General features: G+C 45.2%; 1 protein-coding gene across 2 annotated transcripts in view; it reads right to left on the reverse strand.

Moving 5' to 3' along the window:
* Positions 1-2692: 2692 nt before the first annotated feature.
* The window catches only part of MSRB2 (methionine sulfoxide reductase B2), a 63723-nt gene continuing 50275 nt past the window's right edge, over positions 2693-16140 (reverse strand). For both annotated transcript variants that reach the window (XM_029588704.1, XM_029588703.1), the window contains exons 5-6: positions 4879-4982; positions 2693-2860 (exon numbers count right to left, since the gene is read on the reverse strand). In XM_029588704.1, coding sequence (XP_029444564.1) covers positions 2755-2860; positions 4879-4982 — 210 coding nt within the window. In that variant the 3' untranslated portion in view covers positions 2693-2754. The remainder of the gene's footprint in view (positions 2861-4878; positions 4983-16140) is intronic.

The following is a 16140-nucleotide window of genomic DNA, read 5'->3' on the forward strand; positions in this document are numbered from 1 at the left end:
ACATCACCCATCCTTATAAAACAAATCAAGAAATATAAAATCAGTAGCAGTAAAACCATACTAACAAAAAGAACAGATTATTTCAAAACAGCGGATGAATGGAATATCCAATAATTAAAAACTCATATAAAAAATTTCTAGATACCAATAAAATATTTTAAAATAGCAGACACAAAGATCCAGTAATGAAAAATAAGGATACAAAAAATGTTTTGCTCTGCATACCTGGGAACGTTTGATATCCAGGTGCCCTGAGATAGTTTTGAATTAGCAGGAGGAGGGATGGTTTGCTTGCAACTTACTCCTCTCTCTCTCTCTCACTGGCTCTCAGTCACTCACATATACACATGCTTTTTCTCTCACTTATATAGGCTCTTAATTACACATTTACACACATGCTGTCTATCTTTTCAGGCTTACACACTCAGGCTTTCAATCACACACATACATGCTGTCCTTTTCTCTCACACACAGACTCTCATTCACATGCTTACAAACATGCTCTCTCTTTCTCTCATTTACACAAGGCTCTCAATCACACACAGACACACATGCTCTCTCATTTACACACATGCTGTCAATCACATACTCACATGCTCCCTCACCCAAACCAGCTCTCAATCACACACATACTCTCTTTCACATGTACAGGCTCTCAATCATTCACATACATGCTCTCTCACTCACACACACACACAGGATCTCAAACACACATGCTTGCTCATTCATTCACTCTCCCCCGAACTAGCAGCTGCAGCAGCCTCCTCCACTTCCAACTCTAAAGGCAGCAGCAAACTACTTCATTTTCAGCCTTCGCGGAGCAAGGTATCCCATCAGCCGCGGGGGATGACGACGTTCTTCGTTTTTCTCTGAGCTGCACTGCTCATTCTTCAGACCGCGCCTCTCTTTTCTTCGAGCCGATGCCGAGCGCACTAGCAAGGTCTTCTTCCCGCGCACGTACCTGCTGATCACCACTTCCTCTTCCGGGCCGCGGGGGGGGGGGGGGGGGGGAAGAAGAGAGCACGCCGGTGCCGCTGACTCCAGCTCTCCTGCCACGTTCCACCTGGGCTTTCAGCATTTTAAGCCCAGGTGTAGGACCCGTCTTGCTCGGGTAGAGGGAGCAGCTGGGTCAGCAGGGGACTGGGAAGTGTAGCGACACACCTGTGTGTGCTTGGACACACACACCGGCTGAGAACCACTGCTTTAGAGCAAAGACCAATGACCATTTTAGTAGCTATCCTCTGGCCCAACTCCATCCTGTTCATACCTTTTAGAAGGAGCTTAGCTATGGATCGCTGTGGCAATGCAAGTGCTGCATTCTGCACAGAGTTTTTTTGTCCCTCATCACCTGGCAATGCCCTGGCCAGCGGTCATCACTTTAACAGTGGGTGTAGAGAGTTGGCTGGTAACTACAGGTCACTCAGTCTGACTTCTGTGGTGGTACATTAATAGTATCAGTACTAAAGGAAAGGATAGTGTTGCATCTTGACTCCCGCCGATGGCAGGGTTTGAGGCAGCATGATTTTACTTGAAGGATTCCATGGGATACAAATTTCATCATTCTTTAAAATATTGGGTAACCAACTAATTCAATCAGGTGAGTGTGTGGATATTTACTTACGCTTCGCCAAGGCCATTGACACAGTCCCATATAGGAAGTTCATAGACAGAGTAACCCCAGGGGTGGGTCCTAACTGGGTTAGAAGCTGGTTGAGTATTAGACAGCATGAGATAGTGGCAAATGGAGTTTCAATGTAAGGTAAGGGACATTCTAAGTGGATTTAGGTTTATTGTGGCATTATCGGCCAAATTTTAAATCTCCCGTGTGCACAAAAAACGGGGGTTACACGTGCGGCTGGGCCTTGCACGTGCTGTGCGCATCTTCAAAGCGGCCCAGCCATGCGCGTAAGCCCCGACCACACGCCGAAGTGCCAGGCCCAGTTAAAGGGGCGAAGGTGCGTACAAGTTCCTTCTGCTCCACTGGAGCAGTAACACAAAAAACCCCCCAAAAACGACAGGTAGGAGAAAGGGTTTTGAGCAGGGCTTCCCAAACCTGTCCTGGGGACCCCATAGCCAGTCGGGTTTTCAGGATATCCACAATGAATATGCATGAGATACATCTGCATACACTGAGTATCCTTGGTATGCAAATGTATCTCATGCATATTCATTGTGGATATCTGAAAACCCGACTGGCTGTGGGGTCCCCAGGACAGGTTTGGGAAGCCCTGGTTTAGAGGGTGGGGAGGAGAGGGGAAGAGGGAAGGAAGGTTAGGGTAGGTAGTAGAAGAGTTCCCTCCCAGTCTGCTCCTTAATTGCGAAACTGTATCCCTCCCCCCTTGCGCGCGCGGATTACAAAATCCGGCGCGCATGTGTGCGGCCCGCCGATTTTATAACATGCATGCGCTGGCCTGCGCATCTTATAAAATCGGCGCACCCATGGAAGCGCTCGCCTATTAAAACCTAGCCCTACATTTTTTTTAAAAATAGAAATTTCCCACTTTACTACTAATATAAGTTTTCTTGAATGATAAAGTAGACCACCATTAGTTTACACTGTATCTATTCATTACAGTGTTACCCTTTGCATGGTAGCCCCACCTAAATAGGCAGGATCAGTGCCTTATTTATTTGTTTTCTATATATTTAGCCTCGTTTTGATTCCTCATCATTGAAACCTGATGGTGGAAGGCTGAGTTCAAAATGTGAGTTTAACTAAAACATCGATCATCATTACAGTGGAACGAAAGCATGCTATAAGGTTTGCTGTGAAGCACTAATGTGTTCTCTAGTCCATCTTGCTCCTTGCCCCTTGGAAGCCATATTGGCGAAACGAAGGTCTTTGTTGGGGAGTAGCGATCTGAAAAAAGGAGAACATTTATATTGAAAAAGGATTTAATTTAGACGGGGAGTACCGATCAGAAAAGTCCACAGTAATATAGAAGGGGGTTCCTTATCAGTACCACATTTATCATATCGGATTTTTTGAAAGATATTTTACGAGATTACCCTGCATGTTGCACCAATTATCCGTTGAGCAATTGTGATTGAGCCTTTACAAGTGTTCCTGAAGAAAATCTAAATTATTGAGAACATTTATATACTGGGACTACTTAATCGATATTAAGTACAGACATCTTTTGAAAATCTAGTAGGAATATGCTTTGCTGAGGTTTTAGGAGTGGAATAGTTTTTGTCCCTTATGTTATTTGATTAGTATTGTTGGCAATTAGTAATAAAAACATTTTGTATATAAAATTGTTGCCATTTTTGTCTTCTTAAGTTGACTTCATGAGTGCTTTTTCATACTAACAATTTTAAATATTTGCTACAATAGCACTTCAGATTATTTGCCTTATTTATTTATGTTTTTGACTATATAATTGGTTAAATTTCAGAAGGGCCTACCTGGCACTCTTTGTACCTACTTTGAAGCCTACAAAAATCCAGCCAATTTTCAAGCACAAGGTCCCCGCATACCGGGTGTCTGAATATTGGCTCATGATGCAGCAAAAAGGGTGTGTACCCATTTATACCCCTAAGTTACGCCTTGGGAACATTTCTTTCTACTGTGACAAAAAGTAGATGCATCGCAAAACTCTTAGTTTATTTTTAGCCTGCTGAAAATCTACTTAAGAAGATTCAGCCATTCTATTTATTTAGGTTTTTATATTCCACTTTTCACACTTTTTTCTGCATTTCAAAGTGCATTCAGGTACCATAGATATTTCCCTATCCTCCAGAGGGCTTACAATCTAAGGCCTGGATTTATCAAAATGCACTAAATTTCGCATGCGATAGGGAAAGGGGCGTGTTTTATGGTAATAGGCAGTTTATCACAAAGTACGCTATCTTAGCATAGGTATTAGTGCAAACTGCGATAACTTTTTTGCGATAAATGCCAGAATTGTTGTATTTCCTACGTACACCCATGGGGGAGAGGGGACGACGACACCATTTTTAGTATTTTAAGCTGCTGGAGAGCCAGCCTAGGAGGGAGGGAGGGAGGGAGGGAGAGAGGGGAGAGAGAGAGGGAGACATATCCCTTCCCAGTTCCTCCCATAGCTAGGCTGGCTCTCCAGCAGCTTAACACTATTTGCGAAAACGTCTAAGCCAGCCCACTTGGCCACAAATCCCAGCCCTTTTTCTGATTGGCATCGCACCACGCATTATGGTGCTTTTGCATGCGTAAAAGATGTTTTTGCACGTGTTAAAGGTGCTTAACGCATGTGAAAACACCATATAGCACTTTGATAAATGACCCCCTAAGTTTGCACCTGAGGTCACTTGCCCAAGGTCAAAGGGGGACTTGAACCCTGGTCTCCTGGTTCACAACCCACTGCTCTAACCACTAGGCCATTTAAGCCTTTGAAAATTGCCCCATTATTACATATACATAAAAATATTAGACATTTTTCTCATCTTTGCAGTACCTAAGAAGCTTTTTAATGCATCAGTCTCTCTCAATTATTTTAAGACAATTTTGAAATGGCTGCTTTAGGCAGGACACAAGAGTTGGTGGCAGTTTATTTTCATATTTATTAAAACATAATGTAATTCATATTTTTTCATTAGTAGTCTTTCCAATAAAATTGTATACATGTGATTTAAATATATTATTTGTACAGAATTACAGTCACATAAAACTAATGAATTTTACGGGTGGTAAACCCATAGTTTGTATGGATCTAATTTTTGAAAATTAACAATAAAAAAGTAAAAAATTACAATAAATACATATTTTTATATATAGATATAACCTAAAAGGCAGAAGACTAGATTGCAGTATGCAAGAAAGCTGCAACAAGCTCCTTGTTTTGACACTAGCAATCTCAGCAGTGTTTCAATTTGCTGTGTCAGCTGATATCTCAGACTTACTGGAGTAAGCTTGGTTTGAAGGTAAGGGCAACGCTATTGATGCAGAACCTCTGCCCAGAAGGTGCAGGACCATCATCGAAGACATGGCCAAGGTGAGCATCGCACTGCAATAAAAAAAAAACCAAACAAAAAACTCAAGCACATTTTGTCTAAGTGTTCAGCAGGCCAGATATGATAGCTAGGGTCACACTCGACTTTCAGATGGAAACCTAATTATGATGGAACTGAAAAAAGTGTTGGCCTAAATGAATGAAAGAAGCTAATTCTGGAAAACAGCAAAAGGATATTCTAAGTAGGAGCAGAGTTTTTACACAGGGAAGAAGTAGAGTCAGATAGCAGGAAAAAGTTAGTAAAGGTTTTCACATAAGCAGGACAATGTGAACATGAAGGTGATAGTCGGAGATAGGGGTGTTTTGTGTTCTGTGAGATGTCTGTATCTGCATAGCACTACGTATGTCTAAGAGTGCTTTAGAGATGATAAATAGTAGCAGTAACTTTCAAAGGATTTCTAGATGTCATATTAAACACTGTAGAGTTCTGTAACACCTGAGAACTGGTCTGTCAACTGCCTAGGTGCTTCCCAATGGGAACAGTATTTCTGATGTTGTAGTGGACACCAGATGGTGTGGATCAGTATAAAAGTGCAAGGAGGTAATGGTTCATTCAAAGGTGAGGGTCCTAGACTTCAGGAAAACTATTAAAATGGGGGAGTATCTCAATGAGTCATGAGCTGGATGGGAAAATCTAGGGGAAATAGAACACTGGGCAAAAATAAAAGGAGATATTTTAAGGGCAACTAACTTTTTGTTAGGAGGAAAGAGAGGAAAGAGGCTGTTATGGTTTTCTAAAGAAGTAGCTGAAAAGGTAAGGGAGAAACATAGAAACATAGAAATGACGGCAGAAGAAGACCAAACGGCCCATCCAGTCTGCCCAGCAAGCTACGCACTTTATCCATTTTTCCCCTTTTTTTCTCTCCCACCTGTTACTATTGACTTCCAGTACCCTCCAGCCCTAATTCCCCTCCACCCCACCACCAATTTAGAGAGCAGCGCCATATCTGCATCCAAGTGAACGTCCAGCTCAATTAGGGGTAGCAACCGCTGTAACAAGCAGGCCACACCCTTACCCCATACTCTTACCCACCCCTGTTTTTATTTTTTTGTTGTTTTTTTTTTTTGGAGATAGCAGTCCTCCATCCTTCCGCTCCGTGAAGGTGGAACACCAACTACTGGCCACTGGCATCCCGCTCCGTGAATGCCTCTGTGGCTACTGCCACTCCGTGCAGTGTTTTGCTGCCTCCTCTTTATTCACGCCCTCTAGACTTGATGGATCCACAGTGTTTATCCCACGCCCTTTTGAAGTCGTTCACAGTTTTAGACTTCACCACTTCCTCCGGAAGGGCATTCCAGGCATCCACCACCCTTTCTGTGAAGAAATACTTCCTGACATTGGTTCTTAGTCTTCCTCCCTGGAGCCTCAGCTCGTGACCTCTGGTTCTGCTGATTTTTTTCTGATGGAAAAGGTTTGTCGTTGTCTTTGGATCATTAAAGTTTTTCAAGTATCTGAAAGTCTGAATCAAATCACCCCTGCTCCTCCTTTCCTCCAGGGAGTACATATTTAGATTCTTCAATCTCTCCTCGTATGTCATCTGATGAAGACCCTCCACCTTCCTGTCGCCCTTCTCTGTACCGCTTCCATCTTGTCCTTGTCTCTTTGTAGATACGGTCTCCAGAACTGAACACAGTACTCCAGGTGAGGCCTCACCAAGGACCTGTACAACGGGATAATCACTTCCCTTTTCTTACTCGATATTCCTCTCTCTATGCAGCCCAGAATTCTTCTGGCTTTTGCTATCGCCTTGTCGCATTGTTTTGCAGACTTCATAGCGTTAGACACTATCACCCCAAGGTCTCTCTCCTGCTCCGTGCACATCAGCCCTTCTCCCCCCATCGAATACAGTTCATTTGGATTTCCACTCCCCATATGCATGACTCTGCACTTCTTGGCATTGAATCTCAGCTGCCATATCTTCGACCACTCTTCCAGCTTCCTTAAATCCTGTCTCATTCTCTCCACTCCTTCCGGCGTGTCCACTCTGTTGCAGATCTTAGTGTCATCCGCAAAAAGACAAACCTTACCTTCTATCCCATCTGCAATGTCGCTCACAAATATATTGAACAGGACCGGTCCCAACACCGATCCTTGTGGTACACCACTTAAAACCTCCCTCTCTTCAGAGAGAGCTCCATTTACCATCACACATTGTCTTCTGTCCGTCAACCAGTTTGCAATCCAGGTCACCACCTCGGCACTCACTCCTAAGCTTCTCATTTTATTCACCAGTCTCCTGTGCGGGACCGTATCAAAAGCTTTGCTGAAATCCAAGTAGATGACATCGAGCGCTCTTCCTTGATCCAATTCCTTGGTTACCCAGTCAAAAAAGTCAATCAGATTTGTCTGACAGGATCTTCCCCTGGTGAATCCATGCTGCCTCTGGTCCAGCAATTCTCCCGACTGTAGATAGTTCACTATTCTCTCTTTCAACAGTGACTCCATTACTTTTCCCACCACTCATACAAGAGATCGCAGAAAGAGGAAGACAGGCGACAATATCTGGAAAAGCTAAAAGTGTTCAGGAAAGTAGCCAGGAATACAAAAATTCAAATGGAAGAAAACATAACAAATACAGGGGGACAAGACTTTTTAAGGAATGCTAGTAATAGAAGGAAGTGCAAATGTGGCATTGTGAGACTCAGAGGTAAAGGGGAGGAATATGTAAAAGATGATGAAGAAAAAGCGAAATTGCTTAATAAATATTTATGTTCAGTATTTACTCTAGAAAGGTCAAGAGCAGGACCACATATAATGAACATGAATAAGATTGGACGTGAGGTAAGAACATAAGAACATGCCATACTGGGTCAGACCAAGGGTCCATCAAGCCCAGCATCCTGTTTCCAACAGTGGCCAATCCAGGCCATAAGAACCTGGCAAGTACCCAAAAACTAAGTCTGTTCCATGTTACTGTTGCTAGTAATAGCAGTGGCTATTTTCTAAGTCAACTTAATTAATAGCAGGTAATGGACTTCTCCTCCAAGAACTTATCCAATCCTTTTTTTAAACACAGCTATACTAACTGCACTAACCACATCCTCTGGCAACAAATTCCAGAGTTTAATTGTGCGTTGAGTAAAAAAGAACTTTCTCCGATTAGTTTTAAATGTGCCACATGCTAACGTCATGGAATACCCCCTAGTCTTTCTATTATCTGAAAGAGTAAATAACTGATTCACATCTACCCATTCTAGACCTCTCATGATTTTAAACACCTCTATCATATTCCCCCTCAGCTGTCTCTTCTCCAAGCTGAAAAGTCCTAATCTCTTTAGTCTTTCCTCATAGGGGAGCTGTTAGATTCCCTTTATTATTTTGATAGCCCTTCTCTGTACCTTCTCCATCGCAATTATATCTCTTTTGAGATGTGGCGACCAGAATTGTACACAGTATTCAAGGTAACAATTGATTTTCAAAAACGTGTTCATGAGGAGCTACTAAACAAAGTAGATAAGACAGAGCTTCCCAAACCTGTCCTGGGGACCCCACAACCAGTCGGGTTTTCAGGATATCCACAACGAATATGCATGAGACAAATTTGCATATAATGGAGACTCAGTATATGTGGGATCCCCAGGATGGGTATGGGAAGCTCTCAGATAAGGTGATGGTGCCGGATGGGACACATCCAAGGGTACAAAGGGAACTTTAAGAGTCAGCCAGTGGAGCTGCCAGGAGTTTTCTAAATGCTTCTTTAAAGTCGGTATTAGTGCTGGAGGACTAGAGATGGGAGGATATGGTTCGTATTCATAAAAGTGAAAGTAAAGAGGAGGCTGGGAACTACAGGCCGCTTAGGCTGAATTCTCTGGTGAGCATATTAATGGAATCACTGCTAAAATAGAGGATAATGAAGTTTCTGAAATCCAATGGATTGCAAGATCCAAGGCAGCAGAGTTTTACCAGTTAGATCTTGTTAAGAAGAAATAGATCAATTTCCTTGATTGGATAACCAGAGAGCTGGATCAAGGGAGCGTGCTTAATGTAGTATACTTGGATTTCAGTAAGCCCTTTGGCATAGTTCCGTACAGAAGACTTATAAATAAATTGTGCACTCTTCATATGGATCCCAGAGTGACTGACTGGGTTAAAAACTGGCTGAATGGAAGGCATCAAAGGGTTCTGGTAAATGGAGTTTTCACTATTTGTGTGCCTGAGGGATTTGTCCTTGGACCAGTTCTTTTCAACATTTTTGTGAGCAACATAGCAGAAGGATTATCAGCAAATAGAGAAATTACTTACATGATAATTTTGTTTTCCTTAGTGTAGACAGATGGACTCAGGACCAGTGGGTTATATTCCCCTGCCAGTAGATGGAGAGGGAGCAAGCTGACGTCACAGTATATATAACCCTGCAGTGACCCCAGCCTGCCAGTATTCTCTTCAAAAGTCACTGTGGACAGACCAGCAAAAAAAACAACTTGATTAAAAAGAGGCAACCATAACGGTCCTCAACCAACAAGAAACACTGAACTCACATAAGAATCTAGGTACCCCAATCTAAGGACTAGATGAACACTTACCAGTAATCCCTTGGGACCCAGAGACCCACAGGAGGACTGACACAATCGTGGCAGCCGAGGGCAGGAAGCTTAAGGAAAATGAAATTATCAGGTAAGTAATTTCTCCCTTACCTAGCATGTGGGCAGATGGACTCAGGACCAGTGGGATGTATCAAAGCTACTCCCGAACCGGGTGGGAGGCTGCCCTCAGTCAACACTGCACATGAAAAGGCTGCATCCTCCTGGGCCCGCACATCTAGATGATAAAACCTGGAAAATGTGTGTAAATAGGACCACGACGCAGCTCAACAGATATCGATGGGAGACCACAATCGAACCTCTGCCCGTGACACTGCACAGACAGCTGAAAAGAAGACTAAAGGAAATGAGTTTTTACAATTTAGGATGTGACTCTACAAAAAAGAAAAGCCTATTTCAAAAATTGGTGTAAAATTATAGGAAAGAAGAAAGGAGAGGTGGGAATTGTAAGGATCTGTTGCGAGTGCTCCTCCATCCTGCACGTGGCACTGAGCCGCTTGAAATATCTGTCTAGTCCTCCCAGCTCTGTGCTCCTCACTTCAACCCCCAGCAGCCATCTTGTTTCCTGTATAGGCCTGTACTTATGCTGAGGCAGACTCAGCAGTCAGTTGCCACAGCATGCTCCTTCCTTCCAGCTCTCTTACTCTGGCTCCACTTCTGTTTCCAGACGACTACAATTTTATCAACTCCTACACTCAGCTACTATGTCCAGTGCTCTTGTTATTCTCCTTCCTGGCCTCTTGGACTTCTGGTTAGTTCCTGCTCCTTATCCTATGTCAGGCTTCTTGTCCGTGTGGCAAACCCCGCCCTTCCCCCCCCCACCCAGGTTGGCCACCAGATGTCACTGTCCCTGCATAGAACAGAAGGAGCCATCCATCCCCCTCAGTCCCTCCTATCTGTAGGGCTGTGGCTGGATGTCTCTCTGCTATTTAGCCCAACCATTTTAGGACACTTTGGGATCAGTTTGAAGCCTTGTAACAGTGAGGATATTTAAGTTTTACACTCTGGTGAGGCCCCTCAGCTTCACCCAGATGGAGCTTCAGTTAGAAGTTACATCTCATCGTGCACTCCTTGCCAGAGGATCCTTCTCCTACTAATATAGAAAAGAGACATTTTTATGCCTGATACTCTTTTGAGGCGAAAGAGCTCTCACCATAGGACCAAAGACCAGGGAGCCCACTCTAAACGCGAGGTAGGCAAGCACCAGTGATGGAGCCTGCTGTGAGAGCAAAAGATGTAGCCAGTTTTAACTTTAGAAGTATTTTTTGGACCTGAACATCATGGAGAGGTTTGTGGGTCCCCCCTCTCCACTGGGATGCAATGCTGAGGTAGCATGATCCCATTTCACTTTTCCCCACAAGATGTCCCCGCAGAAAAATCACTTAAGGATGAAAGAACAAGATTGGGAGACCCCAACCAGATTTCCACCTATGGGACCAGGACAGGATGCGTGTCCAAGAAGATGTCCGAAGGTAGGACATTTTGCTGTGAAGTTGTGGACCCCTCAAATAGTCGCTGGGTGAGCTTTGCGCAGTAAACATTACCATGGAGCTCTATCCAGATGCCTGAATAAAAGGACACCTACCTATGTAGAAAATCATTTGTACCAGCAGTCAGATATTATTTCAACATTATTGACAAATAGAGATAATTTAATGATTGCCAATCAGTAAAGTTTTACTTTAACACCTAAATCCTGGTCCTGTCTGATTTATCAGAGCCTCTCATCTGATGGGATGCAGCTACATTATTTAAACTCTGAAACAAGCCACCATGGTCCAGGCCAAAAGCAAGAGCTTACCCCCATAAAAAGAATCCCCCCAGGATTGAGAGTCAAGTGTGGAAGTAAATTTGCTAGCCAGAGCAGCCACAAAGAAATAAACATGTTTGTGTGCCTTTGGGGTAAGAAACATCACTAAGGATTACATCCATGTCAGGGGCTACCCCTGTTCCTAATGTCTCCCTGACAAACAGCACCAGAGGGCTAAACCCGAAGGGAAGGTGGCTGGCCTAGGAGACAGTCCATCTACTGTTAGAGGCCAGGATTCAACTTTTCTGGGACTAGGCCACTCAGTTCTTTAGCAACCCAGACTACAAGCGTTATAGCAATGAAACCTAGAGGAACAGAGCCGAGATACAATTTGCCATTTTCCAGAATCTAGCTGATTTTGAGCAAGTGTGTTGCTTGTGTATTGTGATACTCTCAATATGCCTCAGAGTAACTCTAAAATGGTACTGCGCCCTGCCGTACATCTTAATGCAGGAGGGGCAGGGGAGAGGACATTAAAAAGGTACTGATCTCCAGTGTCACCCAACGAATCTGCCCTACATTACAAAAGCAAGGACCACCATTTGCACTCCTGCACTGATTGTTTCAATGCACTGGTAGGCAACTCAGGCTCTGAAGTGCCACAAACAGATCTAGTTTTCAGAATATACACAATGAATATGCATGCGGTATATCTGCATGCAATGGAAGCAGTGCATGCAAATATACTTCATGTCACAGAAAGCAGAGTTGCTTACCTGATACAGGGGTTCTCAGAGGACAACAGAATGTTATTCCTCATATATGGGTGACATCATCAGATGGAGCCACGATGCAGAAAACTTATGTCAAAATTTCTAGAACTTTGACTAGGCACAGTGAGCATGCCCTATACCATGCATCCATGCAGGTTCCATCTTCAGTCTTGCAACATAGAATTGCGATTAAAATAAAAAATAGGAGAAACCCAACTCCACAGGGATGCAGCGGGTTTCGTGAGGACTAACATCCTGCTGTCCTTGGAGAACACCTGTTACAGGTAAACAACTCTGCTTTCTTCAAGGACAAGCATGATGGTAGTCCTCACACATCGGTGAATATCTAGCTACAGACTGCTCCTCAACACAAAAGGAGACCAACAGACATCTAACCAGGAGCCAACAGGCACAACACCACCTGTGCTGTTTGGTAACAGAGGAGGAGACAGCCTGAACCCAAACAGCAGCCCTAGGTTGGGAGAATAGGGTTTTACACCTCAACATGTTCCAAAGGACAGACTGGACAAGCCAACTGTTGCGTCGGCCATCCCTATCCAGACAGTTACGAGATGTGAATTTGTGGAGAGAACTCCACGTCACAGCCTTGCAGATCTCTTTCATGGGAACTGCTCACAAGTGGGCCACCGACACTGTCATGGCTTTCACAGAGTAAGCCTTGACATGGCCCCCAGGATGCAGTCCCGCCTGGGCATAACAGAAGGAGATGCAATCTGCTAGCCAATTGGATAGTGTCTGTTTGGCAACGGCAACGCCCAACCTATTCTTATCAAAACAAACAAAAATCTGGGTGGACAGTCTATAGGCTTCTGTCCGCTCCAGACAGAAAGCTAAGGCTCGCTTGCAATCCAAACTGTGCAGTACTCATTCGCCTTCATGCGAATGGGGCCTGGGAAAGACTATTGGTAGGATGATTAATTGGTTAAGATGGAAATCTGTCACTACCTTAAGCAGAAACTTAAGGTGCGTACGCAAGACCACCCTGTCATGATAAAATGTTGTATAAAAGGTGGATAAGTCACTAAGGCCTGGAGCTCACTAACCCTGCATGTTGAAGTGACCACCACCAAAAATATGACTTTCCAGGTCAGGTACTTCAGGTCACAGGTGCGCAGCAGCTCAAAAAGAGCTTTCATCAGCTGAGCTAACACCACATGGAGGTCTCAAGACACAGCGGGAGGCTTCAACTAAAGCAGGCCCCGCATGAAACGTACAACTATAGGCTGTACAGAGATGGGCGTACCATCTACACCATAGTGATATGCATCAATTGCACTCAGATGAACTAACGGAGTTGGTTTTCAAGCCGGCCTCCGATAGATGTAGAAGGTAATCAAGCAGTTTTTGTGTGTGGCAAGAGAACGGATTTAGGCCCTTCTGCTTACATCACACAGAAAACCTCCATTTCAGTTCGTAGGACTTTCCAGTGGAAGACTTTTTAGAAGCCATCAGGACCTGAGACATATCGTCTGAAAAATCAAGCGGCTGCAGAATCAACCTCTCAACATTCAGGCTGTGAGCAATAGTACCTAGAGCTTGGGATGCCGCAGCCTGCCCTCATCTTGCACGATGAGATCTGGGGAAGTCCCTAGACTGATCGATTTTTGGATGGACAACTCCTTCAGGAGTGGAAATCAAACCTGTCTTGGCCAGTGAGGGCCTATGAAGATCATAGTGTTTCTGTCCTCACAAAGCTTCAAGTGAGTCTTCACCAATAAGGAAATCTGAGGATACGCATACAGAAGACGACCTTTGCCGAAAGATGGGCAAGGGTGTCCGAGGCTGGTTTACCGTCTGACCTGTACAGGGACCAGAACTGGGAGGCACCTTCCTGTTTCAGAGGGACATGAACAGATCTATGACTGGACTCCCCCAGGGAAGGGATATCTAATTCGCTACCGCCTGGTCCAGGGGCCACTAGTGAGGTCTGAAGGCTCGACTCAGCCTGTCCGCTTCCACGTTCTCTTTTCCATCCAGGTACATGGCCCTGAGCACCATCCCATGCCCAGATCTGGACTGCCTCCTGGCACAGGCGGTGCTTGTTGACATACCACATGGCTACCTAGTTGTCTGTCTGGACTAACCCACAGCATGTATCAGATCGCCTGAAGCTCCAGGAAGTTGATTTGACAGGACCAAAGACGCTGAGGGCCGAGCCCATCTACATGAGTTCTTCCACCCAGGGTAGATGCATCCGTGGTTAAAACAATTTGAGTGGGAAGACTCCAAAATGAAATCCTCTGTTCCAGACTGGAAAGTACCCGCCACCAAGACAATGAGTCCTGAAGAGACGGGGTGACTTGGATGCAATCCTGAAGGCTCTGAGTGGCCTGGTAGCACTGCGATCTCAGGGTCTATTGGGCTCTGTGCATGTGTAAACGTGCCAAGGGAGTAACACAGATGTTGTGGCTATATGGCCCAACAGCCTCAACATGTGCCAGGCTGATACCTGCTGGCTCTGTTGAATCTTTGCCACAATGGTCACCATTGTGATGGCCCTCTGACGGGGCAGAAAGGCCTTGGCCTGAACAGTATCTAGCAGGGCTGCTATGAAGTCCAATTGAGGTGACAGGCTGAGATGGGCCTTTGGGTAATTGAGAATGAACCCTAATGACTCCAACACCTGAATGGTCAAGCGCATGGACCTGATGGCCCCTGCCTGAGACGTGCTCTTGACCAGCCAATCATCCAGATACAGGAAGACATGCACCCCAGTCTACGGAGGTGTGCCAGCACCATGGCCAGGCATTTTAAGACCCATGGGGCGGACATGAGCCCGAATGGCAACACCTGGTACTCGAAGTGCCGTCTTCCCATTACAAATCAGAGATACTTCCTGTGGCTGAGGAAGATCTTGACATGAGTGTATGCATCCTTTACGTCGAGGGAGCACAGCAAGTCACCTTTTTGCAAAAGGGGGATCAAGGTGCCCAGGGAAGCCATCTTGAACTTTTCTTTTTTTAGAAACTTGTTCAACCCCTTTAGGTTTGTGATGGGATGGAGTCTTCCTGTTTTCTTTGGAATCAGGACCCCCAATGTGGACATGGAGAGCAGGATGAGGAGGACAGGTCCAGAGTACTAGCGGAGAGTTGTTGGAAGGTTTCATGGTGTTCTCAAAATTAGGCCACGGCATCCCTCACCCTATCTCCGAAGAGATTCTCTCCAGTGCACAGCATGTCAGTGAGTCTCTCCTGTACTTCCGGTTGGAAATTCGAGGCCCACAGCCATGTCATTCTGTGGATGACAATTCCTGTTTCAGAGACTCTCAATGTTGTCTTGAAAACATCATAGGTCACACAGCCCTCGAGTTTTCCACACTCTGAACCCTTGTGCACCTGCGACATAAGAGTGTCTTGCTGCTGCTGCTGAGGCAGCTGCTCAGCCACCTCCTGCACCTGCTTCCAAATATCCCACACGTTATGGCTCATGTAGAGCTGGTAGGCAGCGATGCAGGCAATAAGCATGGCGTCTTGGATCACCTTCCTCCCAAGAGCATCCACTGCTCTGTGGTCCTTCCCCGGGGGCGTCAAGAGCACTTGGTTCTCTTGAGAGCAGATTTGTCCATCACCGACTGGTGATGCAGCTGATGCTTATCAAATTTAGCAGCCTTCTGGACGAGGCAAACCCCATCCGCCTTCTTGTTAATGGAAGGCACTATGAGGGAGTGTTCCCATATCCTCAGCAGCAACTCCTTAAGAATCTCGTGCACCACAATCGCCACAATCTCCTTAGGAGGCTCCACAAACTGGAGGATCTCATGCATTTTGTACCTGGCATCCTCTTCTGTCTAAAGCTGAAAAGTGATGGCCTCCGCTAACACCCTCACAAACCCTGTGAAGGTTAAGTCCTCAGGTGGAGACTTCCTTTGATTATCTGGAGAAGGGTCTGACAGGAGACCATCGGAGTCCTCAGCGGACTCCGATGGTCTCCTCTGCTCGGCCCGGTCTTTCCTCGGTGCTGAAGTTGAAGATTATGAACCCAGCGTCCTCAGCCCAGAGGAGACTGACAAGTCTGTCTCTGGCACCCCTATCCACTGATGCATTTGACGAACCAACGGTTCCTGCCG

Source organism: Rhinatrema bivittatum, chromosome 2 (genome assembly GCF_901001135.1).
Source record: "Rhinatrema bivittatum chromosome 2, aRhiBiv1.1, whole genome shotgun sequence".
In the NCBI taxonomy this organism is placed as follows: domain Eukaryota; kingdom Metazoa; phylum Chordata; class Amphibia; order Gymnophiona; family Rhinatrematidae; genus Rhinatrema; species Rhinatrema bivittatum.